We start from the raw sequence: 22,955 nt of genomic DNA on the forward strand, positions 1-22,955 counted from the left end.
AGAGGCGAGCACGTGGACATCCCTTTCCCCAACCAGTACCAGTACATCGCCGCAGTGGATTACAACCCTCGAGACAACCAGCTGTATGTGTGGAATAACAACTTCATTCTGCGATATTCTTTGGAGTTTGGCCCACCCGATCCTGCCCAAGGTAAGAATTTACTCTCGTTTTGAATCTCTGTGTTTCCATTCAGAGAACTGTGTTACAATATTTTGGTCTTAGACGTAGCTCTTGGCAGGAAGGCAAGGAGAGGTTGTTTGCTTGCGCCGTGCTGAGCAGTGTAGCGTTACAGCAGTGCAAGGCAAATTTGCAGAACATGGGAAGAGAAATAGAATAACTTTTTTTTTTTAATACAAGCGTATAGCTTTTCTGTGTTTGAGAATGAGTTGGGGGAATTATTTGCTTTATACCATCAATCAGTTTGACTTGTGTAGCTAAACTGAGTTCCAGTTGGTTCACACTGTGCCGGAAGCCTGTTCCCATCCGCTCGGTGTTACCTGCCTTCTGAATTGATTACAGCATACACGCAGACCTTTTAACTTCTCGGCGCCAGCAGCGGAGAGCAGTGTGTGCTGGAAGGTCCCAGAGGAGATGTATGGTGTTAACGTACAATACCAAGCATAAGTATTTTTCCTCAGCCCCCTATTCACAGTTTCTAATGCCGGGTTAGACAAGATTATCTGACATCTTTTTAGCAGGTTTCTTGGTAAGTCCCTTAAAATTGCATTTGGGCTCGGTAGAAGTTGTAACTGCTACCTGAAAGGAAAGATGTTGTCAAAAGGTGAAAGAAAAACAGAGGTCTTTAGGTCTCAGAAATCCCTAAAAATCATGTGAACAGGCACAGCCACATAGTAACATCTGCTGAGGAGAGTAAATACTGAGAGAAATGCTCTGTGGCAGGCAATGTATGCAGCAAGGAACAGAACTTTGATAAGCTGCTTTAGCAATGAAGGTAATGCTTCTCTCATCTAACTGGTATGCATGGTTAGCAGCCGTTTTTTCTACTTCAAAAAAGGAGTAATAATGGCTTCTCCACATGAAAAGTAGCTGTCCTGCTTCAGTGAAGCTGATTCATGCACAGCAGTGCAAACTGTAATGTGCACAAAATTATATCAACACATGTATGGCTTTTCCAGGTACAAAACTACATAAGAAGCAGCAGAACAGGGCAGTTTAGTATCAATACATTAGTGATCTCTCTAGGCCCAAGTGTGAGCTGTCCGATTTGTCTCCCACAGACCTCCCGAGCCACAACCAGGCTCAGGCAGGTTCCAGGTGTTTGGGAACTGAGCTGCAGCTGCGAGGACAGCCATCCTGGCAAGCTTTGCTCTCTGTACATCAAGCTAGTCCATTTCACAGGGAGGCTTTGGGAACGCTCTTAGTGACATATCCACCTATGTAATTAGAAAAAAATTAAAGCTTTCATTTTCATACATTCTCATGCATGTCACTTTTCATTCGGTTTAACTGAGATGAAGATGCCTTTTAAATTCTCCAAAGCTTTAAGAGTAAGAGGACAAAATGGAGGTGCAGGCTCTAAGTAGCTTTTGCAGTTCAGGCAGCTGCCGTGAATGTGACAAAAGCTAATCTTTAAATTATTGCATAGAAGGAAAAGTGTGAAGGAAGAGCAGGGAGAGAAAAAGCTTTGTGGAATCTATCCTTTGCTTTAGTAAAACCTCCTAAGGTCTCCAGTAATACATTTCATATTGTTTTTATTATGAGAGAGTCTTCAAGATCTAAAGTTATAGTACATGTGCTGGCCACATCCCATCTAATATCAGAAACAGATTTGGGCATCCACCAACACCCCTTCCTGTTCCTGGGTTCCTTGCTGACATGCAAGGCAGGAGGAAAAATGGTTTATTCCTACCAGACCAAGACGAGAAGGGGTCCAGGGCACACTGCAGGGTGCTTGCCTCTCATCTGAGCTTCTTTGCCCATTCATCCATGAAAGCAGAGAAGGAATTTTTGAGTAAGTTAAGAGTTTGGGTTTTAAATGCATTTAGACATCAGTAAATATATTTTGATAGTGGCCTTTTTAAAATATAGAAACCATATGAAGACACTGGGTTTATTTGAATAAGTGATTCATATATTCACAAATGGTATTTCTCCTTAGATAGAGCAAATACCCAGTATTTTAATTTTGTATGGGTCTGTACATAGCAGATGTAAGAATATGTTTCAGTTCATTTCCTCTTTTGCCTAAGCCAATTGCCTGTAGTTAAAAAATACTAAATGGAAGGAAAAATTATCTAACATAATTGTCCTTGAGATGTACTGCTATAAAAGCAAGAAGAAATTCTGTACAGTTTCTACTTCTATATTTATTTGTATTATATTCTCAGTTCTTCTTTGTTTCAGCATAAAATCTGTATGAATTGAAGCTCAGTCCTTGTGTTGTTACACAAAGGATCTATATGTGTAAATACGTTTGGATCTTTAATCTCACATGGAATTAGATGAGCTTTTCAGCATATTTGATGAAGGGCACTTCTCTGTTTCTTTTGTTCTGGTTTGGTTTGGTGTTTTTTGTGGTCAACTCAGATTTCTTAATCATCTACTCAACAATATAGGTATTAGGATAGCATTCTTAAAGTCACCTGACACAAGAACCTTCTATTAGTATCTTTTGCAACAGTACTCTAATATCAAGTATTTAATGGTGTCACAAGGTCAGTGTCTCAGAATTTGAAGTCATGGCCTTTTCTTTTCAAATGGTTAACTTGGGACCATTGTGGGAAACTCAGTAATCTGTGTTCCCTCTGTTGCAGTGGGAGAAATAATGATAGATAAGACACATGCTGGGGTTTTTTCCCCCCATTTATCTGTCTTGGCTATCAGTTCTTGTCTGCACCATAACGTCCAGCTACCAAGTGCTTCAATAACAACAGTCTTTCTTGCTAGTTAAAAGATGAATTTCTCATACTTGAGTTGCACTGTTCAGCTCAAGGGTTTGCATTTGCTCCTAGGGCTAAAACTTGAGCCCTATCCATGACGACAAACTGGCTTTGTTTCTCCATTGTTTCTTTCATTTTTAAATCTACATGTTGAATCCTTTGAAATACCACTGTAATTAACCTAATGTTGACCTTGCCCTTGCTGCTAACCTACACCATTTTCTCCTCTTATAACTGTCCCTGTTACATGCTCCCTGTATCCTTTATTTTTTTAATCTTCAGGACAGCTCTTCAGATTTCTGAAACTGCAGATGCTGCAGCCAGACTACTGGTTTAGTACTCTGACAGTGGGGTCTGCTGCCCTTAGAACTTCCCCTTTAACCTCATTCTTTCTACATTGTTTTTTCTTCTTGCTTCTCATGAGAATTATAGCACTTAGACATATCACAGAATCATGAAAAAGACCCTTAAGATTGTCGAGTCCAATTGTAAACCTAACCCTGCCAAGTCCACCACTGAACCATGTCCCTAAGCACCATGTCTGCACATCTGATGCTAAGCAAATGCCCCAGCTGCAATTTTCTCCAATGAGTTCTCCCATTTCCTCAGTGCTTGTGTCTGCTGGCATTTGCAAGGTGTCTGGCAAGACAATGCTACGTTGTAAAACATTCAGCCTCCAGATGGTGCAGCTTTGGTATAGATGTAGAAATGGTTTTCTGAGCTACAGCTGATACGTTCCACTCAAATGTTGCAGAAGAACAAGTTTTCTAAGGCTAAGTGTAAAAAGCATTTAAAAATCTAAACCTTAATTTAGAAATGAAATAAAAAATAGCAGGCCCTGAAAAAAGCCACTATGAAAAATTCAAGACAAACGAGAGTTTTTATATACTTGGTAAATTTAGTGGGTATGTCTTGTTATTTTCTTTCTACAGGAAGTACCAAGGGACCAAATGAATTCTCACTGAAATAGGATTTTTTAAAGGAATTTTAAGTTAAAAGACCAGGAAGAATGAAGGGAATTTTCCCTCTAAAAAGCGAATATGGGCATTACATTGTAAGGTTTCCTTGGTAACAAAAAGAAGATAAATCCTTTTGTTCTGAGTTAGTGCATTAGGGAGAGATTTCATCTACACTCATCCCAATTTGCGCTAACTATTCAAACTGAAGTTGTCTCCCCTTTTGTACCATGATACCCATCATTAAGTTTTATTGGATCACTGCAGGAAAATATGGATGTTGGGAGTCTGTACTGGACAGAAACTCAGACAGTAGTATCACCAAGGGCTTGAAATAATAGGCAACTAGTATAACACCAAGAATCTACAACAAAGTCATGCAGCAAATTCTTAAGTAAATTACATCTGTGCTATTTATATCAAACCTGGTAGACTACAGGTTGATTAAAGAGTGGTTGTATGAATAAAGACAACATAATGGGGACCAGATAGCACATTCCTTAACCATAGGTATTTTGCTAAATTTTGGTGAAATTTGTTATCACTTTCGGGGTATGAATTTATAAATGGCTGTGTAAACATTTCGCTTTCAGCTAAACAGGATTTGGCAGGGTCAATAGAGTACTGGCTAGCATAATAGCAGGGACCTATAGGTAATTACATGAGTCTTAGTGCCTTGCCTGCTATTCACTGAAGCATGAAAACAGGCACACAGCAGTAATAAGCAGAAAGCAGGAAAATCATGATTTCCACAGGTTTCTGATCTCTGTTGCTTTACATAGTAGCTCAGTGTATGATGCTTTTTGAAAATGAAGGTGGGCACATAGATTTTCCTGTGTCTGAATACACTGAAATACTTGACCTATAAAAGCATACATTTAACTGAAAAGTCCATTCAGCCGATTTCTAAAATTACCTGGATGCTGGAGGTGAGAATGGAACCATTAGTATTTTTAGAAGGGGCACATCATCTGGGCAGTTCAACACAATCAGAAATCTAAGGTCAGAGTTGTATTTTGGGTGGGGATTTTTTTATTTGCCTTGGTTTAGTTTTTTTTAAAACTTACTTTATGCCTGCCTAGAATAGAAACCTGTTGGCAGGATTACTAGATAGCTTGTGTGCCTTCTCTGTATCTACTCTTCACTGTCAGTTGGGGAAAGAAAGTTACTATTCCCCTGCCGTCCTAGGCGATTGTGTTATGCTTTTATAGACATCACACTGTTAAACAGGTGTTAAGTTTTACTCCAGTGGTGTCTTCATTTTTAGTAACAGATAGCGTGCATAAATGTTTAAATCAGCTGTTAGGAACTGCATGAAACAAATGTAAATTAATTACCCTCAATTTGAGTCTTTGGATTTACTTCCTATTGCTCTTTTCTTAATTTTTTTTAAAAATTTTAAGACTCTCTTCAGCTGATAATAAGGTGCACCTATTCTTAAAAAAGAAAGAAGGTGGAAGAGGTTTGGATTTTCTCCTAAGCATGTCAAGCCTAGTCAGAAAGTCCAGAATAGAATCTCAGATTGTAGAAGTGGCTTTTTTTGAGCTGGACAAAAATTGCATATCTTCAGCCCTGTAGAGGCTCACCCCTGCTACTTAGAAGAATAGGTTAATAACCTTGCCATGGAGTTTATTGTTCTTCTTAGTTGTGACATATTCATCATCACTGCCAGTATTTTATATTGGTAAAGTGTTTCACAAGGCAGTGCATGGGAGCCCACAGATGCCACCACCCTCAGCTTTCAGAATGAGACACATCAGGTGGTGGCAGCTATGATGTGTCTTCTTGCAGCTCAGAATAATGGCCCACAGGTCATTAAAAGCAAAATGACCTGCCTTCTAAAAGCTTGATACATTCCTTAAAGTGATGTGTTCAGTTGTTTCTTATGTTTTCAACCACCTTCAGCTTCCAGCACTGTCTGAAGTTTCCTGGTACATTCCTAAATATACTGACTTCTCCTTTTTTAAAATTTAATTCTAAAGAAAATCTCTTAGAAAATACCTGTAATTTTTTCAGTTTTTTGAGAGAGGTGATTTGAAGTCTTTCTCCTAAAGTGTGAGATTATAAATATTTTTCTAAGTATGTACTACTGCTAAACTATGCAGGTCATTTTTGAACCATGGGTGATAGGCTTTGAAACTGATTTTGAAGGATAGCACAAAAATTGTTCTACTTAAAGTTGTGTAATGGCAGAAGGATTATTTTAGCTCAGGGTGCAACACCAAATAATGTTCTGAAAATCGTTACCTCACTGCTGAACTTCAAAGTGTTGTTACAAATTCTGACAGTGATATTTTGCTCCTGAGACAAAACTGTCCTAGACATTATAGGTTTTGAGTAGTAATTGCAATAATGCTAATAAACATTTCAGTGATTAAATATGTACTAATTAGCACAATGTATTAGGGGATGGATAGTAGTAATTGGTTGTCCCCTGCATCATTCTCCATCCCCACCACCTCCCTGTTCCCCAGGACCTGATTCAGCAGGCCTTGCCTGACACTTGTGCAAGTGATTGCAAATGCTTTTGACAAATGTTAATTGGGAAAGCACTAGAAGGCTGAATGCATTGTAATCAAAAGAAAATTAGAGCAGTTTCACAAGATGTCAGGCAAGCACTTGCAGAACAGATCTGAGGATTTCAGTAGTAGCTTGCTGCACCAATTGAGTTCAGCACAATTATACAGGCTGTGTTCAAGCAGCCAAGAACGAGACTCAAGAGAAGACAGACTCTGGAGAAGTTTCTCATTTGTTAGCAGGAGAGGGATGAAAAGCACATCTTTGCCTTTAGTCTTTCAAAACAGATCGTGATTTCCAAAAATCCACTCTAAATTCATGTGACAATAAAAAGATAAATTCATATTTGAGACCTCTAATATGTTATAACTGAAACATAATCGAAAAAGTTTTGAAATGCTAAAAGTACCTAAAGTCAACATTATTCAAAACAGAAAATTAAAAATGCTGAAAGAAAGCAAGACAGCTCTTTTGTTTTTATTTTGTTTATGATTTAATTTAGAGAAGCTGCATTATCCAATAAGTCAAAGTTCAAGGACCTAGCAAAAGATGAAAAACAAAAGAAAGAAAAAAGCCAAAAATATTGTATATGAGTTTAATTATTCTCAGCACAAGGATCAGTGCTTTTATGTGCCTGTAAAGCGTTGTGAACACTAATGAAAATTTGGAAGTAAGTAATGATAACTATTTCAGTTAGTTTGCTCACTTGCATTTTTTCTCAATATGCATGTGAAGGTGTTGAACAGACATTCCAGACTGTTAGCATTTACCAAGTACTATCTCTCCAAAGCTTCAAAACCTGTGGCATGGCTCAGGCCATGCAGCTCAGGCCTCAGCAGCTCCAGCAATGTGTTCCTGCTGTGGATCAGTGGCAGGAGCAGCTGCACAGCCTGGGCAGAATGGGCTTTGCCTAAGCCAGTCCTAGTGTTTTGTAAAAGATGAAACTAAGTCCTTGCCACCAGTTTGAATGAGTTATCTCTTCATACCTGCTTTATCAAAGAATGATGTTCAGGCCCAAAACGTTCAAACAGGAGAGCAGCGTGTACATGCTGTCTCTGTTTGGAGCTAATGGGGCATGCTGCAGCTCTCTCAACCAGAATGACTGCATGGTAGGAAGATGTTATCATAATTATTGCCCTGGAAGGTGTGTACTGGGTGACTTGAAGTTTTGGGGTCTGTTTTTTAAAAATGGTCTTGTTAGTTACAGTCCACTGCCTTTGTTGTTAGAGCTGGGCTACATTGTTTACGGCGCACTGATTCAAATGATTCTATCTATTGAGTTGTTCCTGCTGCAAAAGTAATTAAGTAATCTTTAATTGCTTTAAGCGTGTTTGTTATGTACTGATAACTCACTAGTACTGCCTTTTAGCCTTTAGAAATGTAGCTATCAATTTTTATTGCAGAAGAGATTATTTGGAGAATGTTCTGAAATGTCATACTGGTATGAGCTGGGAGTAAAAAAAAAAAAAAAAAGTCAGTCAAAGTTATATCTTAAGCACCCAGAATAGCAATAAGAGTAATATTAAGATAAAGGAAAGGAGACACCAGAGAATCCTTTAAAGCTACCTAAATAAATTTTAAATAACGTTTTTTATATATAATTCTGAAGTAATTTACTTTATTATTACTCTGATTTTCTCTGTGCAGTGCCTACCACAGCAGTGACAATAACTTCTTCAGCAGAGCTATACAAAACCACGGTGTCAACCACTAGCACTACATCACAGAAAAGTTCCATAAGTACAACATTAGCTGGAGGAACAAAGGAAGGAAGCAGAGGACCCAAACCGCCACCACCCGTTTCCACAACCAAAATTCCTCCTGTGACAAGTTTTTTCCCTTTGCCAGAGAGATTCTGTGAACCAACTGAGGCCAGGGGGATTAGCTGGCCTCAGACACAAAGAGGAATGATGGTTGAACGCCCTTGCCCCAAAGGAACACGAGGTACTGCCTTTAAAAATGCATCTTGATTTCAAGCAGACATTTCAAAAGTGATGTGCAGCTCTCTCATGATGAATATTTTTTAAATCTTAGGCTTTGTGTCATATGATTTTTTTGTTACTTGGAAAATGCACTGTCTACAGGCAATGGTCAAGTTATAATCTGCAAGCGTCATTTGGGCATAGCTGCAGAATTACCTTCCGCATGCACTTTTGAGAATCCAGGTCAAATTTTAGGGCATTGCTTGCGGACTGTTGTGGAATATGCTTACAGCTGCCTTTCTCATTATGAGCTCCCCTCTGGATGAGCTCCAGGAAAAATCAAGGGCTTTTTGTTTGTTTGCAGAAAATGTCTGGTACTTTTCACTGACTTTTTAGTTGCTGTTTGTAATCTATGTTATTTCCTTACATTTTTGTCAGTTATTGTCAACTACTGCCATTAGCAGCATTCAGAATTTGAGAGTGTTTAGGAGCACAGTGTAGCTGATTTCCTGAATGCATGCAGAAAAATGGTTTCCATTTCACTGTAGTTTTCTACATCTGTTGTAGGAACTGCCTCGTATCTCTGCGTGGTCTTAACGGGAATGTGGAACCCCAAAGGCCCTGATCTTAGCAACTGTACCTCACACTGGGTAAATCAGCTGGCTCAGAAGGTTGGTTGAAACCCTTTAATCTGATGTACACTGGTGATTAAGCATTTTAACTCTGAACATAAATAATTCAGTTTGTTGAAGCTGTCTTTATTATTCTGTGTTCATTTAAAGCAGAAGGAGTTATGTGTACTTCATGTGCAAAGCATTGGCCAACAGTTAGGTTCATATGTGTGTTTTGGTACACCCTCCCTCTGAGTTTTTGTATTGAATTGGTGATTACATGTTCTCATTGCTGTTTAAAACAAAGTAGCTTTGCTGGTGTTCAAAAACCAAAAGAAGTATTTGCTTAATAAATGAAATACTATAAATCACACAGAAAAAACCTGTGGTATACAGCAAGGTTTTTTGTTCAGTAAAAATTACACTGTAATGAATAGATTTTTTGTCTGAGTGCATTGATAACAGTATGATTAGAGTGCAGAACCACTTTCTGTGTTTTCCCTCCCTACTGAGATTTACTAAGTTTATGAAAACTGGATAATTTGTTGTCAGTACCAGGCTACTTGACTTTCAAATGCCTCAAGCACTGGTATGAACAAATAGATTTCTTACTGTCTGATAATAGCAGTAAAATGAAAGTGAGGATGAATAGAAGATCTGGCCCAAAAGTCCCAGCCTGATTTCTGGTTTTGATGGCTGTTAAGAACTGCTTTTGTGTGTCACGGATCTAAGAACCTTTAATCTTCTGAGATAAAGAGAGCGTTATTGGTCTCAATTAGTTACAGATTTCAATGTATGTGCAAATGGTTATTTCGCCACAACAAAGGTACACAGGGAATTGGAATTAGGAGCCGCAAGCAGAACAAGGGACCCTGCTGAGATAATATAAATTGTCATTTCAGATCAGAAGTGGAGAAAATGCTGCTAGTCTGGCCAATGAACTGGCTAAACACACCAAAGGACCAGTCTTCGCTGGCGATGTTAGTTCATCAGTGAGGCTGATGGAACAGCTCGTGGACATTTTGGATGCTCAACTTCAGGAACTGCGGCCCAGTGAAAAAGACTCCGCTGGAAGGAGTTATAACAAGGTACACACCTCTCATCAGCTCCTCCTGCTGGGATAACCGTTGCCCTTGGTTTTCGTATTTTTTTCCTTTCAGAAATATTAATCTATACTTTGTCCCTGTGTGCATACAGTTCTGGAATACACATATAAGAGAAAACAGCAGTAAATACACACCAGAAAGTTGCAATTACCTTCTTTAGGGAATAAGATATAATTCATGATAGCTGACTGGTTCTAAAATACATGGCTGTGTCCCATATTAAAATCTGGAATGCATTATAACTAGTGTGAGGGAAATGAGTATTAGCTCTCAGAAATTCTGTAACAAATCAGCGTGTTTATCCAGTGATCCTTTTAACCCTGAACATGTAATAAAATCAGTGGGATTCTGCATAGGTGCAGGGTTTTATTTTAATCTGACTCCCTGCAGAATAATAGCATTTTCTTAGCCTTTTAAAGACACCAACATGACTTATAATTGATCTTTATTAACATGTCTTAATACAGATATCTAAAACACAAATAAATGTTTTCTCTAGAATGATGTTCCAGGAAACATGTAAGTCCAAATCACAAGTGTTACTACCATTCCTCTTTTTCTCAGAGGAAATGCTGTGTTTCGCAGCCTCTTCCTTGCATCAGCCTAGTCAGCAAGCCACAAATGAAGTATTTTTTCATCTTCCTATATAGAGATCTCTGCACGCCCCTGTTATTTTGGCAATAGTTTTATTTAGAATGCCTAGCTTCCCCTAAAGTAGTTTTCCCCGAGACAGATCAAGTACCCACATAGGGTTTTTCCCCTTTGACCTTTTCATACAAATCCCACCATTCAGGCAAAAGATATCTAGACACTGTATAAAGGTTGCTGCGCTGGTTTTGGCGGGGTAGAATTAATTTTCTTCACAGTGGCTAGTATAGGTCTGTATTTTGGATTTGTGCTGAAAACAGTGTTGGTAATTGAGATGTTTTTGTTACTGCTGAGCAGCACTTGCACAGCGTCAAGGCCTTTTCTGCTTCTCATACTGCCATGCTGGCGAGGAGGTTGGGGGTGCATGGAAAGTTGTGAGGGGACACAGCTGGGACAGCTGAACCCAACTGACCAAAGGGATATTCCATACCAAAAGACATACTTAGTATGTGAAGCTGGTGAGAAGTAGGAAGAATGGGGGAACAGTCAAAGTTCAGTGTCACACGTGGTGGGGTCCTGCTTTCGTCGGGATTCTGACTGAACACCTGCCTGCCCATGGGAAGCAGTGAATAAATTCCTTGTTTTACTTTGCTTGCATGTGTAGCTTTTGTTTTACCTATTAAACTGTGTTTATCTTAACTCATGATTTTTCTCACTTTTACCCTTCTGATTCTCTCCCGATCCCACTATTGAGGGAATGAGCAAGCGGCTGCGTGGAATTTGGTTGCCAGCTGGGCTTAAACCACAGTTGGGGAAAACATTTCCTGTGTGATGTTTTTTTGTAGTCATTGTGGACAGAAACTAGATTAATGTCCAGGCTATAGCTCAAAATTGAGATTTGAAACACCAGGGTACTATTTTTCTATTTCTGAAGCTTTCTAGAATCTGTCTAACTTCTGGTTTTCTTTTTCCTTACTAAAAAGCTCCAAAAACGAGAGAAGACATGCAGGGCTTACCTTAAGGTATCTCTCCTGTGCTGTCACCCTGCTTTCTCCCTGCTTCAGCAACCTGCCACGCTTTATCATCTTGCTGCATGATCCTATGTATTTCAGTCTTTGATAAATGTGTATTGTGCCCCATATCAACTTTACAAATGTTGGCTTTGCACAGGTATAACACCTAGAAAAAAAATTTCAGATCAAAGTTTATACCTCTTTTACCTCAACTTGTTCAAAACTAAAAGAGCAGAAATGGTTATTATCTGAATTGGAAGTAACATCTCTGTCATAATAAAACTTTGGGTAGGGGAAAAGCTGGCAACTTAAAGGAATTACTTCAGCTTGGTGGAATTTTATATCAAAGACTGTGTAGACTTAATTTGCTTGTGTGAAAAATGTACCTTACATAGCTTGCTTTGTTCTTTGTGTATTCTTATACTAGTAAAATCATTCTTTCTTACAGTTTTAAGAATTGTTACAATTCAGTGACTTCAGGATAAAATGCAAAGACAAACATTTCTCTAACTTCACTAGTAAAATGTCTGCCATGTGTCCCATTAACCAGACTGTATGGAAGGCATGTAACACATTGCTGCCTGATTTCCAGTTCCTTTCATCTGGTGTAGTATGATTGTCCGTAGTGACCAGCTCCTGCTCTGCAGTGCAATGCCAGTAATGCCACCTCGTGCCTGTGAAGGAGAGAAAAAAGTCCCAGAACAGACATGTCTGGCTCTGAAAAATTTTATTACATGTTTTTTTCAAAGCTTCTTTTAAAATACTGATTTTTACTTGTACCTTCTGGGATGAAATGTAAGAATGATTTTTGAAAAAGACTTTGAAATACTTTGCAACATAATAAAATAATTCAGACTCTTACTGAAGAGAGATTTCTCTGTACAGGGCGCTCCTGTCTTTTATCCTGAAGCCCTGAAAGTGGATGGGAGATGTCCAAGTTACACAGAAATTTGATAAAAAGAGACAAAGATCTGGAGAGAAATTCACTTCTCAAATAATAATAATAATTGTAATAGCTTTTTATTAGAAAATGGTTTTTTAATAGTAAAGGGAAATCCAGTAGATATGGTTTGAGTCGAGTGGGGTGTTAAGCTTCCTTTTCATTAGTAAACAGGAATGGGAGAGGAGCTGTGTCACAGGGGCCATGGGGTTTTTCCCAGTGCCCACTCGCCTCTGTTCAAGAGGAGAAGGACCTCAGGAATATTCCTGGGCAGGTGATCATTTTCCACAAGAAAAATATGGACTTAGTTTATCCCATAATAAATAAAAAGCATATCATATTAATGAATGCATACCATCAGCTCTGTATGGCAATACACGGGAAACCGTAGCAGAACCTTAATTTCCAGCTGGTGTCATTTTCTGTAGGTCTCAAATGGGCTTCTCTGCTTAGATAAGACTAATAAACCTCTTGAAATTACAAATCAAAAGCTGACTTACACTATGCAAATGAAGCAAGTTCCTACTTTGTGACAGAGGATTCATTTGTACCTCAGATTAGAGGCTCCAATCTGTATTTCTTGGTGACTAATGAATCTGGCCTCTGCAGACCAATTTCTGTTCCACTCTAGTTAATGGCCACAGCAGTATCAGTGTGAGCATTTTGACTATTCTGTCTCCCATTAGAGAAAGAAAAAAGGCTTTAATGCCACTTCGAAGTACCTTCCACCTGCCAGGAAGGTCGTGGTGGCTCACAATGCAGACAGAAAGAGGATATTAAAATGGATTAGGCTAATTAATCTTGCTCTGACAATAGCCTTGACCAACTTTTCCTATTCATTTGTTTGCACAATATAGTATTCCAGACCAACATTTTTCTGTTTGTACTATGTGTTCTGTTTCCATTTCCAATGCTTTTAAATTGATCAAACAAATTATAGATATGCTTAATGACACATTACGAGTAGGTAAATGGGACAGAGTAAACAGGGTGTTTGAGCAGTGCATGGTGTACTCAATGCACAGCATACTCGGTGCACAGCTACATTATGCATTAATGTAAAAGCCTGCCTTCAATTGATTAACTGATTACTCTGATTGGATTATTTTGTAAAAATAATGTAATCATGTCACTGAATTATTCTTCTTCCTTATTTACTGTTACTTTATATGCAGCTTAATGAACCTTAAAACATGATGATAGAGTTGTTACAAGTAAAACTTTTTGAAAATGGCAGCTTTATTCAGCTTTACAGTTTTGCCTTCACTGATAACAGGGACAGTCAGTGGACATCTTGTTTGCTCTATTGATTTCCTCTTCTAGCTGACCTTTGTGCAGGAATGGGAGTTGGTAATCTTTTTAAGTATCTATGAACAGGTACAGGAACAGGAGGGGGAGTGAGAGTGGCCAAGGCTAATTTATATCCACTGACTCAGCTTCATTTCATGCCTCCTGTAATAAAGAAGGCAGTTTGTCATAGGCAAGTAGTTTATAGTGCTATGGCTGCATTAGTTGAGCTCAGTTTCCAGAAGAGTATTATTGTCATTTTAGCCTAAACTGCAGAATGCTAATTTTGTCATTAGTATTTTTAAATAGAAGTTACACATTTTGACATTAACTTTAAGATGAAAGCTTCAGGCAAAACTTCCTGGCATTTATTTTTACATTCTTTAGCACATTAATAATACCATCTTTGTATCTGACACAAAACAAGTCAAATCTGCATGTTTACCACTTAGAGATGGCACAATGCTAGTGGCTAGCTGCACTTCTATTCCTGCTAATCCAGCGAGAGGATGGAAAATATTTTAATGTTGAAAATAGTGTTCTAGTGCCATTAAATCACAGTAAATCATTCTGACAGTTAAGTATTATAATTGTCGCCAGATAACATTGGAAATTTTCCCCAGCTGCCTAAGGCAATCAGATCTAATGATAGTTTTCTAATGAATGCAGGCGATTGTGGATACAGTGGACAACCTGCTCAGGCCTGAAGCTCTGGAGTCCTGGAAGGACATGAATTCTTCAGAACAAGCCCATGCAGCCACAATGTTACTTGATACCTTAGAAGAAGGGGCTTTTGTCTTGGCTGATAATCTCTTAGAACCAACTAGAGTCTCAATGCCCACAGAAAATATTGGTAAGTAAACTTTTTCTCCATGCATAAGTTAAAGTGCTGTGCATTGCTTTACACAAAATGAGCAAAAATACTCTGGATAACGACATGCTCTCTGAAAGCTGAGCTGTGCAACATTTGGTGGAAAGGTGAATGCTCCAAAGTGGGGGAAACATGTTTTCCTTGTTTGGTTCATCAAAATTAGCATTCTTCTTTAGTGTCATTAATACGGTATAAAATGGAAAGTAGTTGATGTTGCAGAGTTGATTTACCACTGCAAAATCATTAGCAGAATGTATGGATATGAAAACTGCTTAAATGGCAGAGTATGGATTTTTTGAGGTAACTGCTTTCTGTAGAACTGCAGAAAATGCTTTTCTGTTATGTATAAACTCTTCCTAATGAATTTAAATTACTTTTTGCAACGTACTGTACCAGTTAAATATTTTAGGCACTCAGAACATAGGCCAAATGTTTATATTAAACATGATTGCCTTCAGGTAAAAATGTGTTCAGTGAACTACATCTCCCATAATGCAGAATAGCTATGCTCCAGAGACTGCCAAATAGCTGAAGATAGTTGGAGTGTAATTTGGAATTTAAGTGGTGACAGAGAAATGAAGGAGTTTGGTATTAGAGATGTGCAAATATTGTTACGCAGGATGTGTTAAAGCAAAAATCATTGCTATGCATAAAATTAAAATTCCTTCGACTTATTACAGAGATTAATGTAGTCTCAGTGAGGTACAAGGAACCTGAAAGTCTGCTAATATGTGCAGTATCAAGATAGAGACTTGGAATAGACTGCAGAAATGAGACTTTTCACGTTTCAGTGTCTGCATATTTGTAACTGTAGAAGATGATTCTGCCTAGTTTTTAATTGAGTAGGAAGATACTGGAGAAGGATGAGGAAAGCTGTTACAGTCCGTTATCACAGTAACTGCACCAGTTGTTACTGAAAAGAATGTGGGTAGAATCACAGATCTCTCTTGGGATGTACACAAGCAGCTCCATGGAACTGAGGAGACTGTCTGAGCATTACTTCTTGTGATAAGCTGTCTTCAAGTCATAGTAACACATTACTGATGCCATGCAAGACTGAATTTCTGGCACACATACGTATGTGTGTCTTAGAGAAATCATTCCCTAATTTCATACCTTTTTCAGTCTATGGTTTAGGCCTGTAGTAAGACCAGTTCAATATAATGCAGATTTTGTCAACAGGTTGTCCATTCTCACCTACATGGTTTTATCAATCCAAGGGAATCCAACATTCAGTGGTAATCCCATGAAAGTTTCCCAGTATGCAATGTATAATAAAAGCAATACTTAAGTATGGCTGAGTGGGATCTGAATTTTCAATGTAAATACTTTTTAGCAGAGCTAATAAAACAATTTCCTAAAAATCTTTATACAGAATTAGATTTAGGAAAAAACTTAGAAATTATTTTTAGCTGTGAATACTGATTTGGCTGAATACACAGCGTAAGAATACTTAGGTATTTTTCTGCGTACTGTTTAAAAAACTTTTAATCAATGCTAAGTTCTAAATTTGTCAACAAAGGATACTGCATAGACATTAGGAGCTTCAAAGCTAACATTTTTCTGCAATATGTGTGTGGTATTTTTAAGTGAATGTTTGGGGGCACAAATTAGAACAAGGTTTGATATCATGTTGTCACTATTAAAGTGCTGTCATTTTAGCAGAGTGCACTAGATTTAGTTGAAGAAGCTCACTCTGTGTGATTGAAACATGCAGTACAAATCTGCCTTACGGACAGCACTTTGAGGAAACTAAATAAAGAGTGGGGGAAAAAATTGTCATCTGGCATACTGCAATCTGGCCAAGAGACTTTCTCTGCATTCCCCTGTTTTAACACTGTTTTTTTCTTCCTCTGGTCTGCTTAGTTTTGGATGTTGCAGTGCTCATTACTGAGGGCCAGGTGCAGGACTTGAAATTTCCTCAGGGCAGTAAAGGAGGCAACTCGATTCAGCTCTCTGCAAGCACCGTGAAACAGAACAGCAGGAACGGTGAGTCTCGGGCACAGAGCACTGAAACTCCATTAACTTTTATAAGAACTACATTACCTCCCCTAGTTAAAATATCAAAACAAAACTGCTCTGTGGCTTTTTCTTTATGATCATGGGTACCTGGTTGGTTTTCTTCAAATCCATAGCCTGAAAATTCTCTGTTTGCTATTGCTTTATTGTTAGTTCATTAGAGTACAGGTTGCTGTGCTTTCTGGTGGACCTCTGTGATGTGACGATGTGATTTTTTTTCTTTTGTAGGATTAGCAAAACTGGTTTTCATCATTTACAAAAGTTTGGGGCGTTTTCTCAGTACTGAAAACGCAACCATAAAGCTAGGCAGTGACTTTGCTGGGCGGAACAGCACGATCGCAGTCAACTCCCATGTCATTGCAGCCTCTATCAACAAGGAGTCGAGTCGGGTGTACCTGACTGATCCTGTGCATTTTACACTGGAACACATTGATGTGAGTTATGCTAATGAATTAATGGGAAGGTCATAAAATCAGCAAGAGAGAGAAGCAATGCAGAAAAATAACCTTTTTTCCATTTGAATTTTAAATGTTAGACTAGGTCAGAGACACAAGTTTAGTTAAGTCTATGAACATAAAATTAAATGAGCCTGGTTCAGTGATTATTAGAACTTAAGTGTATTCTTAATGAAAGCTAATTCAGTAATCAACATGAAAATGTAAATGACTAATTTGTTTCTAACTGAAAATTAACTCTTACCTGAGTAGCAGGGCAGAAGATAACTCTTAAGATTCTTAATGATCTGATGTAGCAAGTTTGATTGACAGTTTCACTTTTGACATTAATTTTGGACCAAGTTATGGAAGCCTATACAAATTGTGTAATTACATTTATTCAATGAGGAATAAAATATGATATCCAGGTTTGTTACACTTTAAATTTATGCGTATTTTCTTCATGGTGTTTTATTTGATGTGTTTGCTAGTTAGTTTGGCACTTTCCGTTTTCTTGTCTCATATGGGAAAAGTAAATAATTGCTACTGTGATAGAGAAAATATGGTTGGATTTTCCTCTCATTTTGCCTCTTTATATAAATCCGTTTTGACTGTTTTTCATCAAAATAGATAGGCATTGAGGAATAAATTTTTCCTGGTATCTGTTCACATGACTTTGGCCTGACCAGAGGTGAGAATCAAAAGAAAAAGGTCCTATCTTCAAATTGTCATTACAGGAATTATATCTTCAGAATAAATTCACAGTCCTAATTTTCCAGAAAGCAGCAATGGCTATAATGTACCATCCATGCATAAAATCGTAAGATGGAAATTGTAATTGTTTAAAATTGGGTCTACAGTAATTGAGACTACACTTTAGAGTGCTTTGGACTATAAAGTCCCTTTTAAACTAGATGTCTTCCTTGTGCAACATAGTCCACAATTTTGCTGATGAAAAACTTTATTGTCCGAAACATGCAAAGTTTAATCTAAATTACCCTTTACACATATTAAGCAATTGTTATTGCCATCTCAGTGTGTAAAATCCTCATTTTATGTTATCCTTTTATCTCCCAGCCTGACAATTATTTCAATGCAAATTGTTCCTTCTGGAACTACTCAGAGAGGACTATGATGGGATACTGGTCAACTCAAGGCTGCAAACTAGTTGACACAAATAAAACTCATACAACGTGTGCTTGCAGTCACCTAACCAACTTTGCAATTCTTATGGCTCATCGGGAAATTGTGGTAGGTAATGATGTTTCTAGCCGTTGGCAGGGAACAAACTTTTAAAGATTTAGCTTTAAATTTTTAGCAAGATCCAAAATTGCTGAAGTTTCTTTAGTATTTATAGCTCCTGCCCACTCCTTCCAAAGCAATTTTCTTTCTGTAGCACTTTTCTTCCTCACCCATAAAATTACAAGCAAAATAACAGGAAAGAAAAACCAGGGAAGGACTAGAGTTTTCTACAAGTCATATTTTAAAGTTACTGACCAGCCTTACAACCATTTTACAGACTTCCCCTCAGTACAGCTGGAGAGTGTCTGTAGGGAGAGCTGCGCAGGCTGTTCCCTGGAAGCACAAGTGCCAGCTTTCCTTAGAGAGGAATGTCAAGGAGCTTCCATATTGGGTGTTTAAGCACCTCTTCATACTCAGAAATTTTGTTGTCTGTTTGAAGCACTTACTGGATGTCAAGGGACCCAGAGCCTGCAGTATTTGCAGGGACATGGGACTTCTCATAAAGCCATTGTATTCAAAAAGCTGCGAAGATAAGTGAGGTGACAAAAGTGATTCTGTCATAACTGAAGCAAGGAGCCTTCTTTAGCTAGACATGAGATTGAAGCCAGAATTACACCTGTAGCATATTCTGCGTTTTGTCCTGATCAGTATGTAAATAATTGCTTTCTTCTCCACTGTGGAGTTGTAGGTCTGTAAGACAGACCTCTTATAGGAGGTCCCAGGCAAAGCTCTCCTCTCTGTTTGCATCAGACCAGTTTACAGTGAGCCATAGAAAAAGTAAAACTGCTATGTGATCTGATTAAAACGGTCACATTTTTCTCTCAGACCTTCTCCTCTCCCATTTACCCTAATCTTGCTCTTCTGGGAAGCTGACCTCAGAAATTACTGAGTACATTTTGCCCATCTCATGTAATGAGGAAGTAACTTTTCTGGATGCTACCTGTGAAAATAGGATTTTATTTATACTCATAAAGAGTCATATTAATTTTCTCCATTCTTGGTTATTTCTAGTACAAGGATGGAGTGCACGAATTGCTCCTCACTGTCATCACCTGGGTGGGAATTGTCATCTCTCTTGTTTGCCTGGCCATCTGCATCTTCACATTCTGTTTTTTCCGTGGCCTGCAAAGTGATCGTAACACTATTCACAAGAACCTTTGTATCAACCTATTCATTGCTGAGTTCATTTTCCTAATAGGCATCGATAAGACAGAGTACAAGGTAAGTTTTCTCTGTGTGTACTGATCTTGTTCTCTGAAATGACTGTTTGAATGGATCTGAATTAAAACATGCCAACACTGACAAATTTTCAACATTCTGACACAGCAAGGCTGAAATAAAAGCTCAGCATGAAAATAAGATAGACATAGTTGTAAATATTATTTACATCCATCTAAAATATGCTTTTCATTTTCAGTTGAGAAACATTGGCTATTAATGAAGCAGGTGGTTAGGCTTTTGAAAGAGGTGAAATTAAGTGTTGACATACTAGGAACATACATGCTTTCACTATATATTCATACATCTGAATAGCTATTGACTACTTTTGCATATATATGTATAATAGTGTAGAGCCTTTTCTGTATGTTTGCACATTTCTTACACTGCACATTCATGCAGGTATTTTGGCAGTATTGGTGAAATTAATTCTGAAGCAATTCATTGTGTTGAAATCTAGTAATTTAATATAGTTTCATCAAGAATTTGGATAACTGGGAGAGAATTCGGGTTTGTTTCTCTTAAAACAGTAGAAACTTTCAAATTACAACAGATCAAAATCACTGAGCAGCTGCTTCATAATTTTAAATAAGCAGTATTACATTCTGCATCTAGAACCAACTGTTCATGTCTAAGATTACGTAAACTCTAGGTTCTAAAACTGTATCAGTTTTAAAATGAAAGAGTTGCTAATAAAATTCAAAAGTCCACTCTGTAGTTGATGACTGGGGATGAAGGTGCCGTTTCCTTATCCTTGTTCACACTCATCAGCTAATTTGCTTTCTGTAGCTACTGAGCACATACTAGTGTTTTCAAGTGGTCAGTGTGTGTTTTCAGGTAGGGAAAATGCTCCTGAATTTGTGCAAGATTTCTAGTAGAAGTATATGCTGTTCTATTGCATGCTGCTTAATTGCAGAGGTAATAATGTGAAGATTTTGTGGTTTATGTTTCCATCCATCTTTTTCTTTACAGATTGCATGTCCGATATTCGCAGGTCTCTTACACTTTTTCTTCCTGGCAGCCTTTGCCTGGATGTGTCTAGAAGGAGTGCAGCTTTATCTAATGTTAGTAGAAGTATTTGAAAGTGAATATTCTAGAAAGAAGTACTATTATGTTGCTGGCTACCTCTTCCCTGCTACAGTAGTTGGTGTCTCAGCAGCTATTGACTATAAGAGCTACGGAACAGAGAAAGCGTAAGTAATTGCAAGTGACCTGAGTGTTTTTCAAGTGAATAATTTTTTAAAGCCTATTAGCTGTCAGAGGGTCCCTGACAGACTAAAATACCATCTGAAAGCTTTATTGGTAAGAGAATGGCAATGCTGTGCACAAATTACAATCAAGTCTTTTGTAATTCTCTAGGTTCAGAGGATTTGTACTCTAGAGAGACCGATTCTAAATTATGGTCTTTCTTTTAACACAAAAGACTGACCTGAAACAAATTGAAAAAGTAAATAACTTTTTGTCCTCAAATGTATATTAAGTAAAATTTCTCAACTTAAAGTATCTGACAAGCCTAACCACCCAGGTTTAAGTTAATGCTTCATTAGATCTCTTTGTTCAGCTGCCCCTCTAGCTAGCTCTCATCCTGAATTACAAGAGTACAATATTCTGACACATATGTTTTATTTTGATAATATTTTATCAGTCGAGTAGAGTGGGATTAAAATTAGCCACTGCCTTTTATTTACAAAAACACGGATATATATAGGAAGTGACAGAAGGTAGACAGAAAACATTTCTGAGGATTTGAGTTGCTGGAGGCATGAATTTGCCTTTCAGTGGTGTTTATTTTGTCCTTTGATTAAATTAGTTACAGAATGGGAAGATACTGTTGACTACAAGAAATCTGCTTGATTTTGCTACTGATGAAAGACAAATAAGAGCAATTCAGCAGGGAACTGGGCTGTATGAAAAACGAATTGCCAAGTGAAGTTGGCCCTAATAGGTTTACATGTCATGTAGTTTGGTATCTTATGTATTCTTTGTCTACTGTTCAACTCCCAGATGGGGCATTTTATTTATACCATATTGTTTATCAGCAAAACATGGCATCTGAGCATTTAGTGTCTCATATGCCTCAGCAGTAAACACTTCACATATGACCCACAGTTTACCTCCGATTTTGAAGATGACATAGGAGGCCTGTGAAAAATATTCACTGATTTTAATTTCGTTAATCCGTGATAGCACCATGTGACCACACCTTTTGTCTGTAAGGAGGGAGTGCTCATTTTGGTTTTGTTTGTCCTTATAAGTTAGCTACTCCTGATGATGTAGTTTCAGGTTCAGTAGTGTTATTAGACAGGGCTCATCAGTAGAGTTTCAGCTTAGGAATTGTCCATGGACTAAGTGGTACCATGCAGTGTTTATTATTGTTTACTGGCAAAATGTTAGCTTAAGAAGTATTTTTCCACTTTTCATTTATTGGACTGAGGTGCTAATGCAGCTGTTCACTTTTGATTGTCTTTTTTCCATAATAGTTGCTGGCTTCATGTAGATAACTATTTTATCTGGAGTTTCATTGGACCTGTTACCTTTATTATTCTGGTAAGAACTTTGTTTTTTCCCTTTCCATCAGTCAATAACATCCTCATTCCCAAGACATTTCATGAAAAAGCTTATAAACAATTTGTAATGTGACCAATGGTTATATAAATGTTTAGAAATCTTTAAAGAGTGCTGACTAAATTACTCATTGTTAAAGCTGTGGTGGCACTTCAGCATAGACATTTTTTCCTAATGGCTTGAACTCTGAAGGTCGTATTGACATGTGTAGTCATATGAAAAATCAATGAAGTACTAAACATGGGGGGTTTTTTATATAAAGGAACCATTATTATTGTTTTCAATTGAGTCACTACTGTACACATTCCAGAATTTAACTGCTAATTATCCAACATAATTATCTCAAAAGGGTGTTCTAACGCATTGGATAATTAAATAAATCTTATATTCCATTAAATTTACACAATATTTTTATGTGTATCTGCATATGCGTATGCATATTTTTCCGTGACTGATTCTGTGTGCATTTGTGCTGCATGTAGTGTATGTCACACATACAAGTTCATCTGTTTTAGTATAAATAATAGACTGTTACATAACCAGTAGAAAGCATATGCACATTTATTTGCTTAAAATCCCTGTATGTATGCACACCCATCTGTACACCCACAGCTGTCTGCCCCAGTGTCCATTTAAGACAGAATTTTGCATTCATACATCAATTACCCATTCTCTGAGCACTCTCAGGCTTAAAGCACATAGTCATGTGTCCACCCAGGGAAAACACTTCTCCCAGTTATTTCAGACTAGTCATATCAACACTAC

The 22,955-nt window shown here is 37.8% G+C and overlaps 1 protein-coding gene across 3 annotated transcripts in view; it reads left to right on the plus strand.

Moving 5' to 3' along the window:
* The window catches only part of LPHN2 (latrophilin 2), a 127,078-nt gene that overhangs the window by 82,265 nt on the left and 21,858 nt on the right, over window positions 1-22,955 (plus strand). For 2 of the 3 annotated variants that reach the window (XM_009081226.1, XM_009081241.1), the window contains exons 4-14: window positions 1-151; window positions 8,022-8,318; window positions 8,864-8,967; window positions 9,810-9,995; window positions 14,511-14,694; window positions 16,579-16,701; window positions 16,960-17,165; window positions 18,243-18,416; window positions 19,419-19,628; window positions 20,598-20,818; window positions 22,106-22,172. The exon at window positions 1-151 is cut by the window's left edge and continues 641 nt beyond it. In XM_009081226.1, the coding sequence (XP_009079474.1) occupies window positions 1-151; window positions 8,022-8,318; window positions 8,864-8,967; window positions 9,810-9,995; window positions 14,511-14,694; window positions 16,579-16,701; window positions 16,960-17,165; window positions 18,243-18,416; window positions 19,419-19,628; window positions 20,598-20,818; window positions 22,106-22,172 (1,923 nt within the window). Of the gene's footprint in view, window positions 152-8,021; window positions 8,319-8,863; window positions 8,968-9,809; window positions 9,996-11,584; window positions 11,624-14,510; window positions 14,695-16,578; window positions 16,702-16,959; window positions 17,166-18,242; window positions 18,417-19,418; window positions 19,629-20,597; window positions 20,819-22,105; window positions 22,173-22,955 lie in introns of all 3 variants that reach the window. The other variant, XM_009081234.1, reaches the window with a different exon arrangement.

This window comes from Acanthisitta chloris, unplaced genomic scaffold, assembly GCF_000695815.1.
Source record: "Acanthisitta chloris isolate BGI_N310 unplaced genomic scaffold, ASM69581v1 scaffold15280, whole genome shotgun sequence".
Taxonomy (NCBI): Eukaryota; Metazoa; Chordata; class Aves; order Passeriformes; family Acanthisittidae; genus Acanthisitta; species Acanthisitta chloris.